The 24,790-nt window shown below is 43.0% G+C and overlaps 1 protein-coding gene across 1 annotated transcript in view; it reads left to right on the forward strand.

The window, feature by feature from the left end:
* The window catches only part of KIF18A (kinesin family member 18A), a 107,386-nt gene that overhangs the window by 67,609 nt on the left and 14,987 nt on the right, over positions 1–24,790 (forward strand). Inside the window, exon 13 of the mRNA XM_048854028.2 lies at positions 1,696–1,934. Coding sequence (XP_048709985.2) covers positions 1,696–1,934 — 239 coding nt within the window. The remainder of the gene's footprint in view (positions 1–1,695; positions 1,935–24,790) is intronic.

Consider the following 24,790-nt stretch of genomic DNA (forward strand, 5'->3'; position numbering starts at 1 on the left):
TTTGTTGTCAAATTTCGTATGTTGTAGTATGCTTCCTTTTATTGGCAACAAAAAGTGAATGAATAGCAAACAGCAGCTGAGTAAAGGATATTCCATATTAAGACCAAGTTTAAGGTAAAGTTGCTTCCAAGTAGCACAACTTTTAACAAAGGGATGGAGTGTGAGGGCAAGATATTTTCATTCATTGATGCATAGGTCCATCAATGACTATTAGCCAAGATGGGCAGGGATGGTGTCCCTAGCCTCTGTTTGCCAGAAGTTGGGAATGGGCAACAGAGGATGGATCACTTGATTCTGTTATGTTCATTTCCCCTGAAACACCTGGCATTGGCCACTATCAGAAGACAGGATACTGGGCTAGATGGCCATTCTTATATTCATTTACAATTCATACAGTCCCTATTGCTGCCCTGCAGAGTGCATGCATTCCAGAAATTACCCTGCATAAAACTTTGGTGCTCTGTGTCCCACTCTGCCTCGTCCAGTGGAGCGCAGGCACAGACTGCAATGCTACCCATAGACTTTATAAAGGATGCTGATATAATTTTCATATGTATACCAAACAATAAGAGTGATGTTTATAATCTCCCTGTGCCTTAAGGTACATCGACAGAGGCTAACCTACCTGAACTAGCTTGACTCCAGCTATCTCAGGTAACAATAGCCATGGAGACAGTGTAGCACAGGCTATCGAGTAGAGTATGTAACCAGGACTCGTGCCAGGCTCATACTGCCTACGCCCCGCTGTCTCCACTGCTATTGTTACCCATGCTAGCTGGATTCAAGCTAGTTAAGGTAGGCTAGCCAGTGCACAGCTTTTGCTATGTCGACATACCCTTAGACTTAAATGGCATTTAATGATGAGCGAAGTCTAATTTTGTTACACAGAAGCTGTTATACAGCTAATGGCATTCAAGAAAGTTAGATGTTTTGAGCAGATTTTTTAAAATCAACTATCCGTGTTAAATGCCATTACTGCAAACAACACAAGTGCTGAATAAGCCACGCAAACCTGCAAAACTGAAACTGGAACTCTGGCCCACATTTTGGATGCTGTATAAAAAGTGAAAACCACCACTTTGATGCCTGATTGAAAAATAATTGAATTGAAGAAAAGTCTATGTTGGTTATCTGAAGAGATATATAATTGAAAAATAAATGTCAGAACTCTCTAATATTATCAAAATATATCAACCATACTTCTGTGCTATTATTTTTCTTTCTTTCTTTCTTTTTTTTTTTTTGGTGTATTACTAGGATGATAAAGAATTTTCATGTACATCATATTTAATAGCTCAGGGAAGAGAACACCACCAAAATTAGCAGTGATTTCTGCATGGGGTTTTAGTACTTTTCAGAAGTTGATTACACTTCTTTCAAATTGAATCAAACAATAAGGCTACTAAATCAACAATAGACTTTAAGGCCAGAAGGAACCAAAGTCATAATCTAATCTGACCTGGTGCATATTGCAGGCCACAGAACCTTGCGGATCCACTCTCTAGTTTAAACCTGCAAGTGACCCGGGTCCCAATTTGCAGTGGAAGGCAAAAAACTTGCAGGGGCTCAGCCAATAGTAGCTTTTATATTCTAATAGTGGTAGTTCATAGCTAGGTTACTGTTGACTAGACTAAAACTTTCATTTAAAGATATTTAAAATTATCTTTGGGTTTTTTTTGTTTGTTTGTTTTGTAGAGTACTAAATGCTTTGCTTCCAGTTCTAAGAAAACAGCACTTCACCTTAAAAGAAGCAGGGCTGGCAAATGCTGTCATTGAGGCTAACTTCAAGGAGGTTGAACAGCTGATTCAGAGACCAAAAACGGTAGTTTGGGCTGACCAACCTGTTGAAGAGGAACCAAAACAAAATGATCAACCAGAGATGTCTGTTATCCTGGCGTTTCCACAACTTGCAAGCAATCCAAATACACCTTGCCGTAAGTATATAATTAAATTTTCTAATGAGAATAATTTGAGGTGTTGCCCCAAAAAGCCATAATTGATTTGGATAGATTACTTACATTCATTTTTGGCAATATAGATTAGCAATGCCTCCATTTTTTTATGTGAACTGTGTCTGTTAAATTGCCATCTATCCCATAAAAATCTTGCAAACACTACCCAAACTTTTGGTGCACAATGATGGTCATAAATCAGCTACTTTTGTGGATACAGAGAAAATGTATACGGAAGAAAGACAATTCCCCCCGCCCTCAGACCTGCCTCAAAATGCTATGTCTGATAGAAGATGGCGCGTTCATTATGTCTAAGCACCTGGTTTCAGTTTTTGCCTAGATTTAAGTAGATATAGTGGCACCCTTGGATCGTTCGTTTTAGTCTTCCTTTAATCTGATTGAATTTCCATAATTGTGGTGTAATCTACACAGTGCACTCTTGGGTGTCCTATCAGAATGTAAACCGGTGATCAGTAGGTTTGGGCATTTTGGGAAGCCTATAACGGAATATTGAGTTAACTTGCCAAATGCCCCTCTTAATCTGGCTATTTGTTGACATGAATCAGGCATTTTACAGGTATTGCTAAAGTTGGTGGAACTTTGGCAATTTCTTGGCAGGTCACTTAGGGTTTTTGTTGTTGCTGTTGTTTTTTGATTGCTTATATTTCTTCTTTCTTTTACTTTATAAAAAGAAATAAACTTCCAATAAATAGGATAGAGCAGAGAGGACTCAGACATGAAAACTTAATTATTGATCAAGGCGTTTGAATGATGCAATGTTAACTTTATAATCTATGAAAAGCAGATCCTAAAGCCCACCATATTTACTCCTCTTTAACTCTATGGGTAACTTCTCTCCACTTGTATAAAATGCCTTTTTCTTTCAGCTGTTTGTGTCTCCTCTAACCTTAGTGATTGTCCATTTAAATTTGTGAAAGATGTTTGTAAACAGTCAAGAGACACAAAAAAACCTGACTTTTATGTAATGTTCAAATTTAACAATAACCAAGGCTACTCTTTAGTCTCAGGTGTTTTTAGTAAAAGTCATGGACAGATCACAGGCTGTAAACAAAAATTCATGGGCCCGTGACCTGTCCATGACTTTTACTAAAAATACCTACCCTGACTAAAACTTGGGAAGGGGGTACGGGTGTGCTGGGGGGGGGGGGGGAACAGTCTCGGGGCACCGTGGGTGCTGGGGGATGTGGCCCGGGACCCCCGCTGGTACTGGGGGGGGCAGGGGAGGGAATTGGTGGCGCTTCCTACCCAGCTTCGCGTCTCAGCAGCTCCTAGGAGGCAGGGGCCAGGGCAGGGGCTCCGCAGCTCCCGTCACAAGCGCTGGCTACCGCAGCCAATGGGAGCCAGCACTCTCGCCCCACCACCACCACCACCAGCCCTTCCGCCACCTAGGACCTGCAGGGAGCCCCCCATCCTGAGATAAGTGCCCCCCTTCCCGCACTCCCCAACTCCCTAGCCCTGAGCCCCCTCCCAGACACCCAAACTGCTGCTGCTGGCCCAGCTGCTTCAAAAGTCATGGAGATCACGGAAAGTCACGGAATCCATGACCTCCATGACAGACTCGTAGCCTTAACAATAACCAGTTTTGTTCTATTGTGTGGGGGTTTTGGTCTATTTATATTCCTACTAAATCTGTTTTGGTGTGATAAGGTTATTTAAACTTTTCATAACTATCATCTGAGTGTACTCTTCTGAACCACTCAATTTTCAAGGTGAGGGCTGGAGTTTCTGGTTTTGAAAACTGGCTCTCTTCTCATTACAAACTTAAATATTATGTTTCACTCTATATACAAATGAGTGGTTTTGCCTACTTTTACTTGTTTTTAGTTTAAATAACAATGTAATTAAAATTTTGCTTTGCAAGTGTTTCATATAAATGGTCTGTGAAACATTTTTTTAAAATAAGAGGTGCATGCAACTGTTACAAGCCTTACATGTATATATCTGGAAAAGTTGCTTTTTTTTATGTTGGTGATGTATGGATATGCAAGTAAATGTTCAGAGTTTTTATGGTAGGTGATGAGTTTGGTTAGATTTTTGGCTATCATTTTTTGTAATTTCTATTCCCTGCCACTCTGCCATGTCAAGCTAAACACTTTTCCCATATGGAACAAAACATATCTACTTCTGTTTCACCTACCTCTCTACAAATCCTATGTGTAACCCACACACTTCCTAGGTATGGTGGTATTTCCCCCTCTGGTGACACCGAGACCACTTAGAGATTAATGAGTCTCCTATAGCCTTAGCTAAGACCTATGTGGCTGTTAGCTCATGCAGTAGAGGCTCATGTATTTAGCTTCAGAGATCCCAGATTTGATCCCGCCCACCAACACCTGGGTCTGTCAGTGTTACATATACATTTAGGGTTTGATCCTGCTCTTATTGAATTCAATGACCAAGTAAAACCCATTCATGCTTTTGAATCAAATTCATAAGGATAGACTTCAGGTTTTCACGCTGCTCAAGGGGATTGCATTTGGATTTGTTGAGGATGATTCCTCATTCTCAATTTGTCTACTGTTCAAAGTCTTCAAGTGTTCCTTGGTGAACACGGCCCACTTCTGTTGTTGGATTACAGGTTTACCTACGCAAATGCAAACCACTTGTTTCAGCTGAGAGGTGATGTTTTTTACACCAATCTTAACTTTTTTCATGCAGACATGGTGCTTGACCTGGAAACTCCCAGGTAGATCTTGTTCAGTGCTTTTCTGTAGACTCCATGCAAATTATGAAAGAAACAACTGCCTTCTTAATGGAAGAGTTTTGTAACTTTGCCCAGAAAGGCAATCAGTTCCAGCAACACATGTTTTTCACATAGTTCATCTGGCTAAGCATGCACTCTTTTTTCGTTTCCCCTTGAGGATTGATTAGTTACCATGATGTAAAGCTTGTAGGGGATGTCCCCAGTTTCCTTTCCAGACTACTGGAGATTTTTATTCTTCACCAAGAACCATATTCTCTCTCCTGAGCAGCTAAATTGTTGGCAGCCTATCTTGAAATGATTTTTCTTCATAGCAAGATGATCCACATATTTTAATGGGCTCTTTCTTCTGATTATTTATATTCTATCTAAAGCTTAGCAGGTTGGCACTGTTCTACAAAAGCTTAAAAAATTAGTCAAGCCACAAAATACAACATAAAACTGCCAATCATTGCTGTATTAAGAACCTGAAAGTTAAATTGACTGTAAATAAATTAAAACTAACCTAACTGATTTTCATTGTCTATGCTGAAAGAAATCCAAAAAGTACACAAAGCACAAAAAGTGACATCACATTTTTGATATTTTTACTTGAAATAGTACTAAGAGGAATGGTGAGAGCATGTAACGTAAATTGACAGTGACCCTTCAAAAAAGAAACCTTCTCTTGAATGGTTTCCTTTTTTAATGCTACCACTATTACCTGGTACAATAATGATACATCACCTAAAATGTCCCCCATATTTGAAACCATTGGGCCTATATTGCCTATTTTCCTTTGTAAATTGAATAAATATTCCAAATACCTCAGGCACTTCCTGATATATATGGGGAAAATGCAGAGTTTGGAAGGAAATGAGTTACTCTTTGTGGTGGAATGTATAAACCCTACACCAGAACTGAAGGGGTTAAGGAGCAACTCTGGGCCTAGGCAGCCTTGTCCATCCCCACCTGTAGTGCATGCTCCAGCTGGAGGTGGAGTTTAAAAGGGAGACTGACGGCACAGAAGGGGCCTGACAGGGCAAGGAGAGAGACTTACCCTGAAAGTTCCTGAAAAAGAATGCTACAGAAACCTTTCTCTGGAAGAAAGCCAGGCTGCTGAGCCCAGAGGGGCTGAAGGTTCAGCTCTTCTCATTTTCTTTGTCACTGTGTCAAACTGTAAGACTTTGGTGGGGTAGTGAGTAGTAGGAAGTGGCCCCGAAGGCAGTCTTAAGGTGCCCCTGGGTGTTGGGCATTGTTGCTTCTCACATGGCCTGGGGCCAGAGCCCTACCAACTAGTGGGCTCCCTACCAACCACCTTGCTACAGAGGGCATTAAAACCCTCTCTTACAGACTCTCTGTTGCGGAAACCCAGAGAAGGTAAAGGCTTTGCAAGCTGCATGGCTGGAACTAAGTATCCGCAGGGGTTGCTAAACAGACTGAAGGTCCTCTCCCACCCCCCTTACCTTTGGGAAGTTGCAAAACCCAATATCTTCCCTGGGACTCTGTTACCCTGGAGAGGGATGCATCTAATTGGAGACCTGACCAGATGATCAGGTTGACACCCACCAAAAGGCAATCCGCTACAGGACATGATAGTGGGCAATGAGAGAAATTGGAGGTGGGGTCCAATTGGAGGTGAGATCTAATGTCCTAACCATTAGGCTAAGTTGCCAGTGAGAACCACCTGTCACTGTCTTGTATTACTCTCCTGGCTGAAAAGTAGCTTGTCTATCCTGCACTTTCACTGCATGGTTCTAAAATTCATGAAGATGGCTCTTCCTCTTGTTGGCCTGTATTGCATTTAGAAAAGGAGTACTTGTGGCACCTTAGAGACTAACCAATTTATTTGAGCATAAGCTTTTGTGAGCTACAGCTCACTTCATCGGATGCATGAAGTGAGCTGTATCTCACGAAAGCTTATGCTCAAATAAATTGGTTAGTCTCTAAGGTGCCACAAGTACTCCTTTTCTTTTTGCGAATACAGACTAACACGGCTGTTACTCTGAAACCTGTATTGCATTTGTGTTTAAAAGACCTATTCAGAAAGGTAAAATTGATAGGAATGGCTGTGCTTTCAAAAGCTTCTACAGATTTAACTTTGCCACTAATTTTGTACCAAGCTGACGCTTGAGGACACAATCTTTTTGTTACAAAGCTTCTAAGAAACAAAAAGTAGGTAAGAGAACAATATTAGCATAGAAAAAGTGATTCTCTCTATGCTAAAGAGCAACAAAATCGGGTGAGAGAAATGGGAAGGATGCAGTGCTTTCTTATTCTTTAAAGACCCCCAAAAATAAGTTTTCTCAAAACTAATTATTTTTTCCCAAAAGTCGTTCAAAAGAATGCTTGGCAATCATTTAGCAAGACCTGATGTAACTAAGATCTTTAGTAAACAAATATAAAGGAAGATTTATACAGATGTATTTGGTACATTGATTTTATTTATTTAAGTTCATAATATGTTCAAGATGTTGGAAAGGAAATAGGGTTTTGCATCAAGACTGAACAACACTGACCACCTGTTATACGGTGGTCATTATTCCTTATTTTAAAATCCATATTTCACATGCAACATAATTGCATGGACTTTACTTGTCAACAGTAAAACATAACTGTTCATTTTTTGGCACTTGATTTTTACTTTTAATTTCATTCATAAGTTGAGAGAATTAATTTTAAAATCTACAATATTTCATAAATATGGATTTCCTCTAGGAAATGTTTCTGAAGTTTTGTTTTCAAATACATTGTTTTTGGAGAAGTTAATTGGTGGTGATAAAGTGTTTCATTCACATTAAATTGAATTATGTATACAGTATGCTTTAATAAAGTATTATGAGTCTGGGGAGTCCAACAGGAAGGGTGTGTATTAGGTCAGCTTGTTAGTAGATGTAATTTACTGCTCTTGCATCTAAATGTGGATAGCTTTCAAAGAATGAGCATTTTGGGGGGCTGGGGTATTATAAATGTCTTCCTGCAGAAATGAAATACTATTATGACTAAATATGCTAATCATGCTGTGCCAGCACTCCTGGATCATATATTAAGATATACTAGAGAAATATAACTTCCTTTTCAGTATATGTTTATACAGTTATTACAGTTGTTTGACTGAACTAAGAAGATTCTAATTATCATGCATTATCCATTAATGAAAGTTCCAAATATGTCAGTCTAGCTATCTACAAGTAATTATGGTCAGTGTAGGTGTAAAACTGGAATAGTATAGAAAACAATGTCTGTGGCCACAAAGGAAATTGCTGACTTTTTCACATCATAAAACACCAGGCAGGATTTTTTATTTTATTTTTTTTACAACATTGTCCTTTTGCTTACAGTCTATTAAGAAAATGGAAATATGAAACTTTTTTAAAGTTCACTGTCAAATTAAGGTAGCTTCAATGGTTGATATATTCAACAAACAATAAGAAAGCTATCAGTTTTTAAAAACTGACAATTAATACTTGATGCTCCTGCAGCATTAATTTGTAAAATACCTGTCATGTGGAACTAAAATGGTATGGTTAAAATAATAGAATTAAACTCTGTTGTGACACTTTTCACATTATAATCATGATGCCTAGAAATCTGTAGCAGTTGAAGCATTGCAATAGGAGGACAAGGAAAGAATTAAAGTTGCAAGCCACTAGTTTTTCATAGGTTGCTATCGGATTTAAACTAGGGTTGTTGGAAACGAGGAGACAGTATAATGAAGATTTTAAGCATCTTTCTCTCCCCTGCTTTTGAATTACATGGGTCAGGAAAAGCAGCCAGTTTTACCTTATAAATGTTGTAAGAAAGTGTTCTGGCATGGTTCTGAGAGAAATCACACAAGAACACTTATTCACAGGGAAAGTCTGCAGATCCATTACAATGGTTCTTACTCTTGAGCTTGCAGCTTCTTGGGGACAGTAACCAGACTTGTCAATCAGGCAGACTGGGAATGGCCATATCGCTGAACACCCAGCCAGCTAGCCAGTTTGAACTGCCTCCAGCAGCTTGCAGGAAGTCTTTACCAGATCTCCTGCTCAGGGCAACAAGAAACCAAAACAACCAAGAAAGGATTCTGTGTGTCACTTAGCTGTTGTTTAACATCAAGCGGGCCATGCAGCAGGATTTTTTTAAACCCCTTCTGATACCAAGGTCACTGACTTCAGCAGCTTTCATTGTAGGCTCCCTGGAAGAACATCAGTAGCCTACAGAAGTTTGGCAGAAGAAGGTGCAGAAATGCCCAGGCTCGCCATGCCATATCTGCCAGTCTAACCAAAGCCTGTTTGTGCTGCAAGTCAGTCATGCCATGCCTGCTTCGCTCACAGGACCCTGCTCCCTATAGGTCGACCATGCCCCGTATAGCCAGCCAGCCTTCCCTGGAGGACTGAGAGGGACAGCAATGCAAACATGGATTTCCTTAAACCTTTAGAAGCCTTTCACCGTCTTTTCCAAAGCAAATTCAGATATCTGTTAGCTCTTTTCCCTATGTTGATCTCACAGCCCTTCATGCACACACTACTGGTGTCATTAGTATTTCTGACAATACTGATGGTGGAAGCTGTATCCTCTGATCATGTAAAGTTAGATTAGGAAAAGCCCTAGCGCAATCTTGTATTGGCAGAGGTGGCAACCAAAAGTTCTGATCTTTTCTATCTCTGTTATGCAGCATGTTTAAAAGAATTACTTTTATCAGCATACAATAGCTATTTTAAAAAACACATTGAAACCTTCCTTGCAAAATTTCATATAAAGACCGTTGGCAGGAAATTCCTGATTCTTATGTTTTCAATTGTATCTGCTTATGCAATTTGCTTATTTTCATTATGGGAAATAAATGCTGTAGCTAAGGTGTACTAGAAGGCATTTCTATTCATTTTTTTCCCTGGTTGGGGTGTGAATGGTTTTGAGGAGGGTATTTTTTTGCTTTACTTTAAAAAAAAAAAATCTAACCTTGTTGAATGATCTGTAATACCAAGATTGTACAACTAAACTGCAAAAATGAAGAAATGTAATTTTTTACAGCAATAGTAACTTGGTCATGTTGTGCATATGCAGTATTTTCCAATTTTTCCCCCTAAAGTGTGTATCTTAACATATTTGCTTTTTTTCTTAGCATAAAGTTTGTAGGTTGCACAAAATGGCTGAAATGACAGTTCCCAGAACTTTACCTTTTGCATCTCCTGACTTTTGGTCATTTAATTATGAAACCTTAGCACAGAATTCCTATATAAGTTTTGTGCATTAAATAGAACCATAACTTCTTTCTCATTAAAACACAGAAATTTTGCAAAGTGTATACTATTGTTGTTCAACAGTCAAAATACACCTTCATTTCAGAAGTTGCTCAAATATATTAATTTTTGCTTTGAAATTACTTCAATTACAAATTTATCTTTGAGAAAAATCTGTCATCTTCCTATGGGCTAAAGGAGTGTTTTAGGAATAGGTTAGAAGATATTTTTATTTGATTGCAGTTTGTGTATGTTGAATGAAATCTAAAATTATTTGGAGCGGTCATTGAATAAAACATAAATGGTGTGTAAAAATTCAAGATATGGAATAGGTATAAGTTCATGAAAATAGTCTTAAGGTTCCATCGATTTAGGGTCTTGGTTAATAGAGTGACCCACACTATTCACAGTGTAGAGTGGGGGGGGTGTGCATGGGGGAAAGAGGCACAAAGCTAGGTTGAGGGCCATAACTGGTATTTACAAGTATTTCTGTGAATGAGGACGTTCTTGGCATGGTTTCAGGCATCCCATTTCCTGAAGCCTCACTGTGCATTAGCAGTGAGAGAACAAAATTGATTTACAGGAAAAAATGGCATCCATTACCTTCCCTATTGACAAATATCCAAAAGTAAAGCCAATTTACTATTGTGTGGGGCAGGGACAATTCGGATATAGTTGTGTGATAGTAAAAAAAAAAAAATTGATTAAAAAAGGAAAAACATTTTTCTGCCTTATTTAAAAGACTTGTTATATACTGAAGAGCTCATTCACCCTGTCCTAATGCGACTGACTTCCTTCCTTCATGTTGAATAAAATATTAATAATGACCACCATGCTAGTCCCATGAATGCAAACTGTTTTCTATCCTTTTCACATCATAGCTGTTGTTTTAGAATGTCATTAAATTGTCCACCATAATGATCCCTCTGGGTCACATGAATATTCAGTAGCTGAAATTCATTCACTAGATATAATTTGCGATTCGGAATTCCGTGAGTCAGAAAGTTGTTAAAAGAATCAGAATTTATGATTAGTGTAGTAATTAGATCAATCATTTGTAGCCCAGAAATGTTTATTGAAATGCATACATTAATATTTGATTTCACTTTAGCAGAACAACCTGGCAGACTTAATTTAGCACAGTTTCCAGAAATATCCCCTCCTGCATGTATTAACATGAGTTCTAGAAGAAGAAGAATCCTGGCTATTATTCTGTCCCAAACTTCAATTAGAACTAATCCAATTCATCAGTGTCTCTTTGTCACAAACCCTACTTATTTGGGCTGTGACTCATGATTGCTAAATACTGCATTCTGCTTTTCACATTAACTTACACCTCTGTAAATCTCTTATGATTGCACACTCACCTCTTGATAAATTAGTTCCTCAGAGTAAAGTCTTCTGGGCAAACCAAAGGATGACCAAAACCTGCTGCCTCTTTTATTTGAAGGGACACTTTTTTAACTCCTTCTTTAAATCACTTTTGCACTTAAACTATTTATATATAAAATTATCTGGTAAAACAAACAGTTGGTGAATAACAAATTTTGGCAAGTATAGACTTAATATTCATTAGCCTACCACTATAGATCAGTCAGTTCAGTAGGTACATGATCTGACTTCAATGAGAATTTCTATTTTTAGAAATAAGCATTTTGCTCAAGGAAATCCAATTGGTGATGTCACTTCCATTGTAAAATATATTTTACTCCAGTCCCTTATTTTTAGTGTAAATATTTCTATTGCATATCAAATATCTGTATATACTGAAAGCACTAATTGTAGACTTCATAATGACTCGTTCTCATATAGCAAGCAAAGAGAACAGTTTAATACTCCTGAGCTCCAGTGATCAGCTGACTGGGTCTATTAGAAAATTTTTACAGTACAGTAAGCAAGAGGGGAAAAAATCCATACAAATCATAACATTTGACCAATTTACAAATTGTCTTTTTCAGATGAAAACATACTTTTTACATTACCATAGGTGTGCCTGCCTATCTGATACCTACGTTCCAGTCAATAAGCCTAATACTAAAATTTTGTGGTTTGAATGGTTCTACAGGGTAAATACAGTCAGAACCATTTCAGATGGTGGGCTTTCTTCTTTCAAAGGATCTATTTTGTATGCAAATTTTTATTTGCTATACCACATAACATATGTTTGATTAAATGTTTGTCATGTTAGATGGCCTTCTTTTAAGACTTTCTTTTTGTACCTTTTTATTTGGCCATTAATTCAATTTTAGTTCATTATCTAGGAATAAGATGTATTCCCTCTTAGTGTTCATTTTAATATAAATCGTTTTAATGAATGGTCTTGTTAATTGGCTTCTGGGATGTTAGTCATCACCATGTTACTTAAGTGTTTTATATTAGTGGATGTGGCAAACGAGAATGTACTGACTCCTTATTCATTCTGTTTGCACAATGACACATTTAGGGAGAAATTAGCAGAGTACACATATCCTAAGAAGCAGCCATCTTCCGACAAAGTACTTAGATGTCTCTGGTTAATATTAAGTCAATCAAGGGATAATATTACCCCCAAGTTGCATCATAAAAATGTTTCAGTTAATGAAATAAATTCCAGAATTACTTCAGTCCTTTAAATCTGAAACTGTTTTGCCTCTCCCTGAACAGATGTCAGTGTAAAAGGAAGGCTGTGTAAAGTGACCACATGCCTGCACAATCACCTGGATCATTCTTTTGAACACACAGCTGTATGGCCCCATACAGCAGAGTTCACATAGACTAAGAACAGATTCTAAGAAGATTTAGAAAATAGGCCAGTGCAACACCATTATGCAAAAGTAGCATTCAATCAATGTGAACATACTCAACTGCAAATTAATTGACAGTGTTACATACATGATTCTCCTCTTTTAATATGTCTTGTATATGTTACCCAAGTATTCAAATCTCTTATTTGGACAAGACTTTCCTAGAATTGAGTGCGCTACCATTTAGAAAATAGAGAGAAGCAGTTCATATAGATGTTTAAATTTTAGGCATACGGTATTTTCAGTGTCAGCCAATTGTACCAAACTATAACTTTCAATGTGGTGCATCAGATGTTGGGAGACTGTATAAACCTAATTATATTAAAATTAGGGCTGTCGATTAATCGCAGTTAACTCGCATGATTAACTCAAAAAAATTAATCGTGATTAAAAAAATTAATCATGATTAATCGCAGTTTTAATTGCACTGTTAATAGAATACCAATTGAAATTTATTAAATATTTTGGATTATATACATTTTCATATATATATTCTATTTTGTGTTGTAATTGAAATCAAAGTGTATATTATTTTTTATTAACTGATAAACAGAAGAAAGTGTTTTTTCAACTCACCGCATGTAAGTACTGTAGTGCAATCTCTTTGTTGTGAAAGTACAACTTACAAATTTTTGTTTGTTTTGTTACATAACTGCACTAAAAAACAAAACAATGTAAAACTTCAGAGCCTACAAGTCCACTCAGTCCTAGTTCTTGTTCAGCCAATCTCTAAGACAAACAAGTTTGTTTACATTTACAGCTGGCATTGCAAGGTATTTACGTGCCAGATACGCTAAACAATCATATGGCCCTTCGTGCTTCAGCCATCATTCCAGAGAATATGCTTCCTTGCTGATGACACTCATTTAAAAAAAAAATGCATTATTTAAACTTGTGACTGAACTCCTTGTGGGAGAATTGTATGTCCCCTGCTCTGTTTTACCTGCATTCTGCCATATATTTCATGTTATAGCAGTCTTGGATGATGACCCAGCACATGTTGTTCATTTTAAGAACACTTTAGCTGTAGATTTCACAAAAAGCAAAGAAGGCATCAGTGTGAGATTTCTAACCAACCCAAGTTCTAAGAATCTGAAGTGCCTTCCAAAATCTGAGAGGGACGAGGTGTGGAGCATGCTTTTAGAAGTCTTAAAAGAGCAATGCTCTGATGCAGAAACTACAGAACCCAAACCACCAAAAAAGAAAATCCAACCTTCTGCTGGTGGGATCTGACTCAGATGATGAAAGTGAACATGCGTCGATCCGCACTGCTATGGATTGTTATTGAGCAGAGCCCGTCATCAGCATGGATGCATGTCCACTGGAATGGTGGTTGAAGTATGAATGGACACATGAATCTTTAGCGCATCTGGCATCTAAATATCTTCCGAAGCTGGCTACTACGGTGCCATGTAAACACCCATTCTCACTTTCATGTGACATTGTAAACAAGAAGCAGGCAGCATTATCTCCTGCAAATATAAACAAACTTGTTTATCTTAGCGATTGGCTGAATACGAAGGAGGACTGAGTGGAATTGCAGGCTCTGAAGTTTTACATTGTTTTATTTTTGAATGCAGTTTTTTTGTACGTAATTCTACATTTGTAAGTTCAACTTTCATGATAAAGAGATTGCACTACAATACTTCTATTAGGTGAATTGAAAAATACTATTTCTTTGTTTTTTACAGTGCAAATACTTGTAATAAAAAATAAATATAAAGTGAGCACTGTACACTTTTTATTCTGTGTTGTAATTGAAATCAATGTATTTGAAAATGTAGAAAACATCCAAAAATATTTTAATAAATAGTATTCTATTATTGTTTAACAGTGCGATTAATAGCGATTAATTTTTTTAATCACTTGACAGCCATAATTAAAATCTACCAGGTGTAGTTAGCTCTTGTACTGAGGTCTGTAGAAGAGAGTCCTCACAAAAAGGCGTCCAGTCACCACTAACTTCTTTGCATGGTTCCCAGATTTATAACTGCAGTGCTCTCTGCAGTTTTCACTTGTTAGTTTTGCAGCTTTTTGTTAAAAATGATAGCATTGGCATAGCTGGAAAATAAGAACCCTAGTACACTATGTATGGAAATGTCTCCTTTGGAAATATTTGCAGCTCACTGTTTGTCAGCCATGTTAATGTGCCTGTAAAGTTCCCCTGACAAATAAGGTAGAGACATATTAGAAGCATAGAACACAACCAAACTCCTGTGGATGGTGCTGAATCTACATCAGGAAAAGAAATTCTTCTTCGAGTGCTTGTTCACGTCTATTCCACATTAGGTGTGTGCACGCCGCATGCATGAGCATCGGAAACTTTTTCCCTTTGCGGCTCCCGGCAGAGCCCCCCAAGTGGCACCACTGCACCGTGCATATATACCACTGCCGGCCCAACCCCATCCAGTTCCTTCTTACCGTCCGTGGCGGCATTGGAACAACCTCTCTCTCTCTCTCTCTCTCTCGTAGAAGGGCAGTCCCTTAGCCTTCAGAGTAGCTGTTATCAGTTAGTTAACATACCCTTATTGTGGACACTTATGTGATTAGGTGCTTGGAGGCTTCCGGCACCCTCCCTGGGCTGCGGGGCATGCCGCAGGCCCACGGCTTCAAGGCTTGCGCCATGTGCCGCAAACCTATGCCAGTTAGTGACCCCCACGACTCGTGTCTACGTTGCCTGGGGGACGGACATCAAACTGAACGGTGTAGGATTTGCAAGGCGTTTAAGCCAAGAACAAAGAAAGAAAGAGACTTTCGTTTAAAGCAGCTGTTGATGGAGGCCGCATTGCAGCCACGGGGTCTGGAGCGCCCAACACCAGCTCAGGCTTCCTCGGTGCATAGTGCCCCGGAGCCGTCGGGAGACCTGGCACCAGCTAACCACCATAAACTGTCAGCCTCAGCGCTCCAGACTAGGCCCCGGCACCGCTCGTCCTCCCTGGTGCAGCCCCCAGCACAGCTGAAAGGAAGGCGCGGTCATTCCCCGCACAGGAGACCAGCGCCTCCCAAGGCCCCGAGCACCGATAACAGCGGGAAGGCCGCGGTACCGGCACTGACACCAGTGGTCCCAGGAGCACAAGCCCCACCGAGCCCTAAGTGATCTCAGTGCGGACGATGGGCTCGAGGGCATAACGGATCAGCCTTCCATGCCTGGCACCTTTGAGGCTGCAAAGGACCTCGTCGAGCTGTCGGCAGCGAGCCCCCTCCCATATGGGGAGAATCCTCCGGCACCCATGCCTCGGGTGCCATCGAGGGGTAAGCCAGCAATGGTGTGCTGCTCAGGGACACCGTACCAGACCACTCCCAGAGTTGCTCCAGGTCGAGCTCCGACTCCGCAGACTCACAGTTGCCAGCAGCCCAGAAGCTGATCATGTCACCGGGAGTGGGCCGGCACGAGGAAGCACCAGAAAGGGCACAACTCTCTCCCCCAGAGACTGGCACTGGGAGGAGTTGAGACGGCCCTCGCCAGAGGACTCCCGCAGATTGTCCCGGTCCTGGGGATGCCGGTACTGCTCCCGCTCAGCCAGGAGCCGATCGTTCTCCTGCCAGCGCAGATCGTTGGCACCGCCATGGCCTTTGCAATCGGCATCGCCACAGTCCGGCGCCGACTCCGGCTGCTATAGTACCTGCACCGGGCCCCAGACAGCAGGGAACCTCAGGTGGGCTGGCAACGGCCATTGGCCCTTCTGGACCCCCGGGGGCTATCAGGAGTGCCAAGGGGCCCCATCCAGGGCAAGTCACTCAGTGCAGCGGTCCCGGTCCCCGCACCAACGCCAGACGGTGCCGGAGGCTACAGTATCCAGGCCTCCAGCATCCCCCCAGGATAAACCGGAGAGACTAGCACTGAGTCCAGTGCCGTCCCTTGGACTCCCGCCCCTGCCTGAGTCAGAGGCCCCTCCCACAGGAGAAGGGGAGCAGGAGGACCAACCAGAGGGGGTCGAGCAGCAGCTAACCTCCTTGTCATCCCCGGATGAGGCAGTGGTGGGTACAGAAGTGTCTGGCCCTCCACCAATAGACCATAGAGCCCACCAGGAGTTGCTATGCAGGGTCGCGCAGAACTTGAGGTTGCAGGCTGAGGAGACAGTTGAGAAGGCGGACCCCATGGTGGCCATGGAGCCCCAAAGGTCCATCCAGAATAGCGCTCCCGCTCATTAAGACCATTCAGTCCAACTATAAGACCATATGGCAGACCCAGGCCTCCAGCGCTCCAACGGCCAAAGGAGTGGAGCGTAAATACTTTGCCCTATCTAAGGGCTATGAGTTCCTGTTCTGCCACCCAAGTCCATGCTCCCTAATGGTCTCGGCGGTAAACGAAAGGGAGCGCCATGGACAGCAGGCCCCAGTCCCTAAGGCCAAGGAGGCGAAACGCCTGGACCTTTTTGGCAGAAAGGTGTACTCATCTGGGGGCCTTCAGCTAAGGATTGCAAACCAGCAGGCCATCCTCAACAGGCACAATTTCAACTCCTGGGCAGCGGTGGGGAAGTTTAAGGACAACCTCCCTCAAGGTTCCCAACAGGAGTTCACGGCCCTGGTGGACGAGGGCAAGTCAGTCGCCAAGATCTCTCTCCAGGCCTCCCTGGATTCGGCAGACGTGGCGGCTAGAACAATCGAGTCAGGGATGGTCATGAGGCGCTTGGCATGGCTCCAGGAGTCAGGCCTGCCGCCCGAGGTCCAGAATACGCTCCAGGACCTCCCCTTTGAAGGGTCCGGGCTCTTCTCGCACCAGACAGACATGAGGCCGCACAGCCTCAAGGACTCGCGAGCTATGCTTAAGTCGCTGGGTATGCACGCCCCGGCGACCCAGAAGAAGCCCTTTTAAGCTGCGGCCTCCTCCTCAACACCAGTACCAGCCTTGCCATAGGCATGAGCCTTACTGTAGGCGAGGCAGGGATAACAGGCAACGGCGCAATAACAATAGTAACAATAATGCGCCAGGCCAGAACCAAGGCCAACACAAACCCCATCCGGGCACTAAGCCAGGCTTTTGAAGGTGTGTTCGAGGACAGCGTACCAGACCAGGCACCGGATCCGTCCCTTTGTTTCCTGAACCGCCTGTCCTGTTTCTCCCGTGCATAGTCCACCATTACATCAGACCATTGGGTCTTACACACGGTGCGGAACGGGTACTCCCTGCAGTTTTCCTCCCGCCCCCATTCCCTGTCCCTCTTCAGGGACCCCCTCACGAGCATCTCCTAGAGAAGGAAGTCCACTCGCTGCTGGAGGCGGGGGCGGTAGAGGCAGTGCCTAAGGGGGAAAAGGTTCTACTCCCAGTACTTCCTCGTCCCCAAGGCCAAAGGGGGCCTTCGCCCCATCCTAGACCTGCGCGGGCTCAACAAGTTCCTGGTCAAGGCCCGGTTCCGCATGGTCTCTCTGGGCACCATCATCCCTTCCCTTGATCTGGGTGACTGGTACTCTGCACTCGACATGAAGGACGCATAGTTTCATGTCGCCATCCACCCAGCACATTGGCGGTTCCTACGCTTCACCGTGGGCCCAGAACATTACCAGTTTGCAGTTCTCCCATTCAGTCTAGCCGCAGCCCCACAGGTGTTCACGAAGTGCATGGCAGTGGTGGCAGTCTTTTTATGAAGGCAGAGAATCCGGGTGTACCCGTACCTCGACGACTGGCTCCTGGCGGGACGATCCGAGGCGGAAGTGCGGGGCCATGTGGAGGTGGCCCTAAGATTGTTCCGCGAGCTGGGGCTCCTGGTCAACGTCCCCAAGTCCAGGCTCGTACCCACGCAGAAAGTGGAATTCATAGGGGCGGTCCTGAACGCGGTGCAGGCCAGGGCAAGCCTTCCAATATCCTGATTCTGAGCTATCCAGCAAGCCTCCCCATGCCAGTTTCCAGCGACAACGGCCACATGCTGCCTGCAGCTGCTGGGTCACATGGCAGCATGCACGCACGTGGTCAGGCATGCCAGACTGAGACTCAGGACTCTGCAGGCGTGGCTCACTCGGGTGTACCGCCCAGACAGGGACCCCCCTGGACTTGGTAGTGACAGCCCCAAGGGACGTGCTGGACTCCCTGCTGTGATGGCAGTCCCAGCCTGTGGTTTGCAAAGGCATCCCCTTTGCCGCCCCACAACCGGACCTGATGCTGATAATGGACACGTCAGACCACGGATGGGGGGCTCACCGGGGGGACCTCATGATGCAGGGGTTGTGGTCCGGAGCAGAGCGGTCGCTCCATATCAATGTGAAGGAGCTCAAGGCACTTGGTCTCGCCTGCCAGACCTTTCACGCCACTCTGAGTGATCACAGCGTGACAGTTCTGACAGACAACACTGCTGCCATGTTTTATATAAACAAGGAGGGTGGGACTCATTCCTCGCCACTCTGTCACAAGGCTCTCCTCCTCTGGGACCTTTGCATAGCCCATGCAATTCACCTCGAGGCGTCCTATCTCCCGGGGGTACAAAACGAGCTGGCGGACTCCCTCATCAGGTTGTACCGCATGCACGAGTGGACGCTCAGGGCAGACGTCGTGCTTTCACTCTTCCGCAGATGGGGGTTTCCCCGGGTAGACCTGTTTGCCACCAGGGCCAACACCCAGTGCCCATGGTTCTGCTCATTCCAGGGCCGCAGCCCAGGCTCGCTCGCGGATGTATGCCTTCCCCCCGCTCCCCTTGGTGTACAAGGTCCTACTCAAGGTGCACAGGGACAAGGTGGTGGTGATCCTCATCACCCCAGCCTGGGCCCGACAGCACTGTACACGTTGTTCCTAGAGCTGTCGGTGGAGGCCCCAGTAGTCCTGCCCCTACACCGGGACCTCATTACGCAGGACGGCAGGCAGCTTCTCCACTCCAACCTACAGTCACTGCACCTGACTGCGTGGAGACTCTGTGGCTAAATGCCCTGGAGAGCCAGTGCTCCTTTCCCTTCCCAAGATTCTGCTTGGCAGTAGAAAGCCCTCTGCCAGGGCAATCTATATGGACAAGTGGAAAAGGTTCTCGTGTTGGTGTGAACCCCGACAGGTGCGGCCATGACAGGCCCCGGTGCAGGCCATGCTGGAGTACCTCCTGCACCTCAAGAAGCAAGGGCTAGCCCCGTCCCCATTCAGAGTACACCTAGCGGCCATCTCCGCCTTCCATCCAGAGTTCTCGGGGGGGCTCTGTGTTTTCCCACCCAATGGTGGGATGGTTCCTTAAAGGGGTGGAGCCCCTCGCTTCCTGTTCTCTCCTCCACCTTTCCTGGAAGGTGGCATTTCTGGTTGCCATTACCTCGGCCAGAAGGGTGTCCGAACTGAGGGCCCTCACCTCTGAACCACCGTCTACAGTATTTCACAAGGACAAGGTGCAGCTCCGGCCATACCCCAAGTTCCTCCTTAAAGTGGTCTCCCAATTCCATTTGGGCCAGGACATTTGTCTGCCAGTGTTCTTCCCAAAACCCCATACGGACCCGAGTCACCGCAGCTTGCACGCCCTGGATGTGCATCGAGCACTGGAGTTCTATCTGGAGCGCACCAAGCCCTTTCTCAAATCCACGCAGCTGTTCGTGGCTGTAGCTGAGAGGATGAAAGGCTTCCCAGTGTCGACACAGTGGATTTCGTCTTGGATTACAAGCTGCATCCGGGCGTGCTATGAGCTCACAGGTGTTCTGGCCCCGGCGGTCACGGCCTACTCGACCAGGGCGTAATCGACTTCCACGATTCCAGGAAACCCCATTAATTACTATCCTATCTTTATGTATCACAACGCTTGTATTCAGCTGAACTCTATGGGAACGCTCATCCTGGGTAGTAAGAGTTGTTATTTAAGACTTTCCTTAAACTGCATTAATAATGTAATGACCGATATTAAAAGAGCCCCAAAATTTACTTATCTTGCTGTACTTAGCTTCAGTACTATTCTTTCCTTGTAAGATTGGGATAACACAATGTTAAAGACTTCCCTAATTAATTCACTTTGTTTGATACATTTCATGCCCATCTCATGTTCAATTTGTGCCATAACTATTTGTGAATTTGTGTAAAGCAGTAGTCTGGTAAATATGGCTCCTGGGTTCTATGAAATATTTGTATCGCCATACTACCTCAGAGTCCTAGTCATGGTTCAGGACCCCCTTTTGGTAGGCCCTGACAAAAACAGAACAAAAAGACTGTTCCCGCCCCAAAGGTGCTTACGATCTAAATATAAAACAAAGGAAACTAGATGGGGATGGGGGGAGCAAAGGAACAATGAGTCAACATTGGTCAGCGTGATAGGTAATGGTCTCAGCACACCAGCAGCCTTGCTGTTGTCAAGTTTTTTTGTTGAAATCGTGGAAAAAAAGAGTTTTTAGAGGGATTTGAAAGAGGATTAATAGAACTCCCCAGAATAATTCCTAGAGCATATATTTTAGAAAAATATCAAATCCTGATTTTAAAATTGTCAGTAATGAAAAATCCACCATAAGCCTTGGTAATTTGTTCCAATGATTAAATTACTGTCACCATTAAAAATTTTCACTCTGTTCAGACTCTAGTCTGAATTTGTCTAGCTTCAACCTCCAGTCATTGAATCATGTTATACCTTTCTCTGCTAGATCAAAGAGCCCATTATTAAATATTTGTTCCCCATGTAGGTACTTATAGACTATAATCAAGTCACCCCTTAACCTTTCCTTTGTTAAGATAGACTCAAGGAGTTCAATCTATTTATCTCTATAAGACATGTTTTCTAATCCTTTAATCATTCTCATGGCTCTTCTCTGAACCCTCTCCAATTTATTAACATCCTTCTTGAATTGGGGGCACCAGAACTGGACTCAGTATTTCAGGAGTGGTTGCACCAAATACAGAGGTAAAATATCCTCTCTACTTCTACCCAAGAATCCCTTGTTGATGCATCCCAGAATCACATTAGCTCTGTTGGACACAGCATCACATTGGGAGCTCATGTTCAGCTGATTATCCACCATGATCCCTAAATCTTTTTCAGAGTTACTGTTTCCCAAGATAGAGTTCCCCATCTGTAAGTAAAAACATAAGAACGGCCATACTGGGTCAGACCGAAGGACCATCTAGCCCAGTATCCTGTCTTCCAACAGTGGCCAATGCCAGGTGTCCCGAAGGGAATGAACAGGTGGTAATCAATTGATGCATTCTCCGTCGCTCATTCCCAGCTTCTTGCAAACAGAGGCTAGGGACTCCATCCTGGAGAATATCCATTGATAGACCCATTTTCCATTAATTTATCCAGTTCTTTTTTTAACCCTGTTATAGTCTTGGCCTTCACAACATCCTCTGGCAAAGAGTTCCACAGGTTGACTGTGCATTGTGTGAAGAAATACTTCCTTGTGTGTTAAACCTGCTGCCTATGTATTAATTTAATTTGGTGACCCCTATGTGCTACTGTGTTATGAGAAGAAGTTAATAACATTTCCTTATTTACTTTCTTCACACCAGTCATGATTTTATAGACCTAAGTCGTATCCCCCCTTAGTCGTCTCTTTTCCAAGCTGAAAAGTCCCAGTCTTATTAATCTCTCCTCATACAGCAGCTGTTCCATAGCCCTAATCATTTTTGTTGCCCTTTTCCAATTTCAGTATATCTTTTTTGAGATGGGGCAACCATATCTGCATGCAGTATTCAAGATGTGGGCATACCATTGATTTATATAGAGGCAATATGATATTTTCTCCCTTATGATCTATCCCTTTCTTAATGATTCCCAACATCCTGTTCACTTTTTTGATTGCTGCTGCACGTTGAGTAGGTGTTTTCAGGGACTATCCACAATGACTCCAAGATCTTTCTTGAGTGGTAACAGCTCATTTAGACCCCATAATTTTATATGTATAGTTAGGATTATGTTTTCCAATGTGCATTACTTTGCGTTTATCAACATTTAATTTCATCTGACATTTTGTTGGCCAGTCTTCCAGTTTTGAGAGATCCTTTTGTAGCTTCCCGCAATCTGCCTGGGACTTAACTATCTTGAGTAGTTTTGTATCATCTGCAAATTTTGCACCTCACTGGTTACCCCTTTTTCCAGATCATTTATGAATATGTTGAATAGGACTGGTCTCAGTACAGACCCCTGGAGGACACCATTATTTACCTCTCTCCATTCTGAAAACTGACCCTTTATTCCTACCCTTTGTTTCCTATCTTTTAAGCGGTTACCAATCCATGAGAGGATTGCCTCTTATCCCATGACAGCTTACTTTGCTTAAGAGTCTTTGGTGAGGGACCTTGTCAAAGCTTTCTGAAAATCTAAGTACACTAGATCCGTTGGATCCACCTTGTCCACATGCTTGTTGACCCTCTCAATGAATTCTAGCAGATTGGTGAGGCATGATTTCTCTTTACAAAAACCATGTTGACTTTTCCCCAAGAAATTATGTTTATCTATATGTCTGACGTATGACATAGACCCAGGACAGTATGGTACTTTTGCTGATATTTATGGGGAACTCCTCCCAAGTATAAGGTGAGCCTCTGAAAAAGCATGAAGATGCTTGTTAAAAGTTTAACAAATGGACAATGGAGGCTGGCATTATAGGCCAATTGGATATGTGGGTGTCAACATCTCTATAGCAAATGGGCTGATAAGTAGGCTGGGAATAGGCCATGAAAACAAGTAGCTTATATTTAATGCAATAGAGAAGTGGGACCAAGTGGAGGATGTAAAGAGATGGGTGACATGAGCAGAGGGGATTAGCAGCAGCATTCTCAATGGATATGAGCAGAAAAAGATTGCATTAATCAAGGCCAGAGAAGAATGATGCAATCACTGGGATGTGAGATAATGAGAATTTGGACATGTTTTACTGTATGGATGAATAGGAAAGGCTATCACTGGATACATCTACACTGAAACTGAGAGCTTGACTCAAGCTAGCATTGACTTTTAGCTAGCTAAAACTAGCAGGTTGGGCATTGCAATGTGAGCAGCAGCTTGGGCCAGCCACCCAAGCTCAGGCCCTGGGGGTCAGGCAGGCTTGGATTAGGGCAGTTAGCTCAAGCCGCTAACTGTGCCCCTACATCCACACTGCTATTTTTAGCATGCTAGCTTGAGCAGAGGTAGTGTGAGTCTGTCTATCCAGGTTGAGAGGGACGCTCCCAGCTGCAGTGTAAACATAATCTTAGGGTATATCTACACAGCTGATGTAGTCACGGCTCCAGCTCTGGGCGAGCTCTCCCGGCACGGTAATACAACCACCTCTGCGAGGAGAGTAGCTACCAGCACTGGGAGCGTGGCTTCCAGCACTGTAGCACGATCTACACTGCCACTCTACAGTGCTGAAACTTGCAGCACTCGAGGGTGGGGGGCTTAGTTTTCATACTCCTGAGCGAAGAAAGTTTCATCACTGTAAGTATCAGTGTAGACAAGGCCTTAGAGATGTTGGTTGCATCTCTATGTCAGTGGCATGACAAGATTTAGATGTAGCCTGGATATAAGGACCTAGAAAGAGAGATGTCTTTCTTCACATCATTCGTGATGGAGGAGGAAAGTGAATAAGGAAGTTTTATTTACCCCTTCATATAATACAAGAACCAGGGGTCACCTAATGAAATGAATAGGCAGCAGGTTTAAAACAAACAAAAAAGGAGGAAGTACTGCTTCACACAACACACAGTCAATCTGTGGAACTCGTTGCCAGGGGATGTTGTGAAGGCCAAAACTATAACTGGGTTCAAAAAAATAATTAGGTCCATTGATTGAAAAAATGGTCAGGGATTCGACCCCATTCTCTGAGTATCCCTAAGACTCTGACTGCCAGATGCTAGGACTGGATGATGGGATGGATCACTTGATAACTGCTTTGTTCTGTTCATTCCCTTTGAGGTTTCTGGCATTGGCTGCTGTCAGAAGACGGGATACCGAGCTAGATGGACCACTGGTCTGACACAGCCTAGCTGTTCTTATGTTCTTCCACAGCTCCTGTACCTTTTCTCCTTTCTGGCTTTGACACTTTGCTTTCTAGTTCCAGACCTTAGCTAGCCTGAGCCTGAGCCTGTGACAATAACATTGTAAGCAGTGTTGACAACTCTCATAATTTTTTCATGAATATCACAATATTTAGTGTTTTTTCTTAAAGCCCCATATGCTAGAATCAAGAGATTACAGTAGACATTCTCTTTATTTCTAGTATCTTGGCCACTTTGCCTTAGTACTCTGTTTTATTTTAACTTGTTGTTTACTA

Source organism: Caretta caretta, chromosome 6 (genome assembly GCF_965140235.1).
Source record: "Caretta caretta isolate rCarCar2 chromosome 6, rCarCar1.hap1, whole genome shotgun sequence".
NCBI classification, from domain to species: domain Eukaryota; kingdom Metazoa; phylum Chordata; order Testudines; family Cheloniidae; genus Caretta; species Caretta caretta.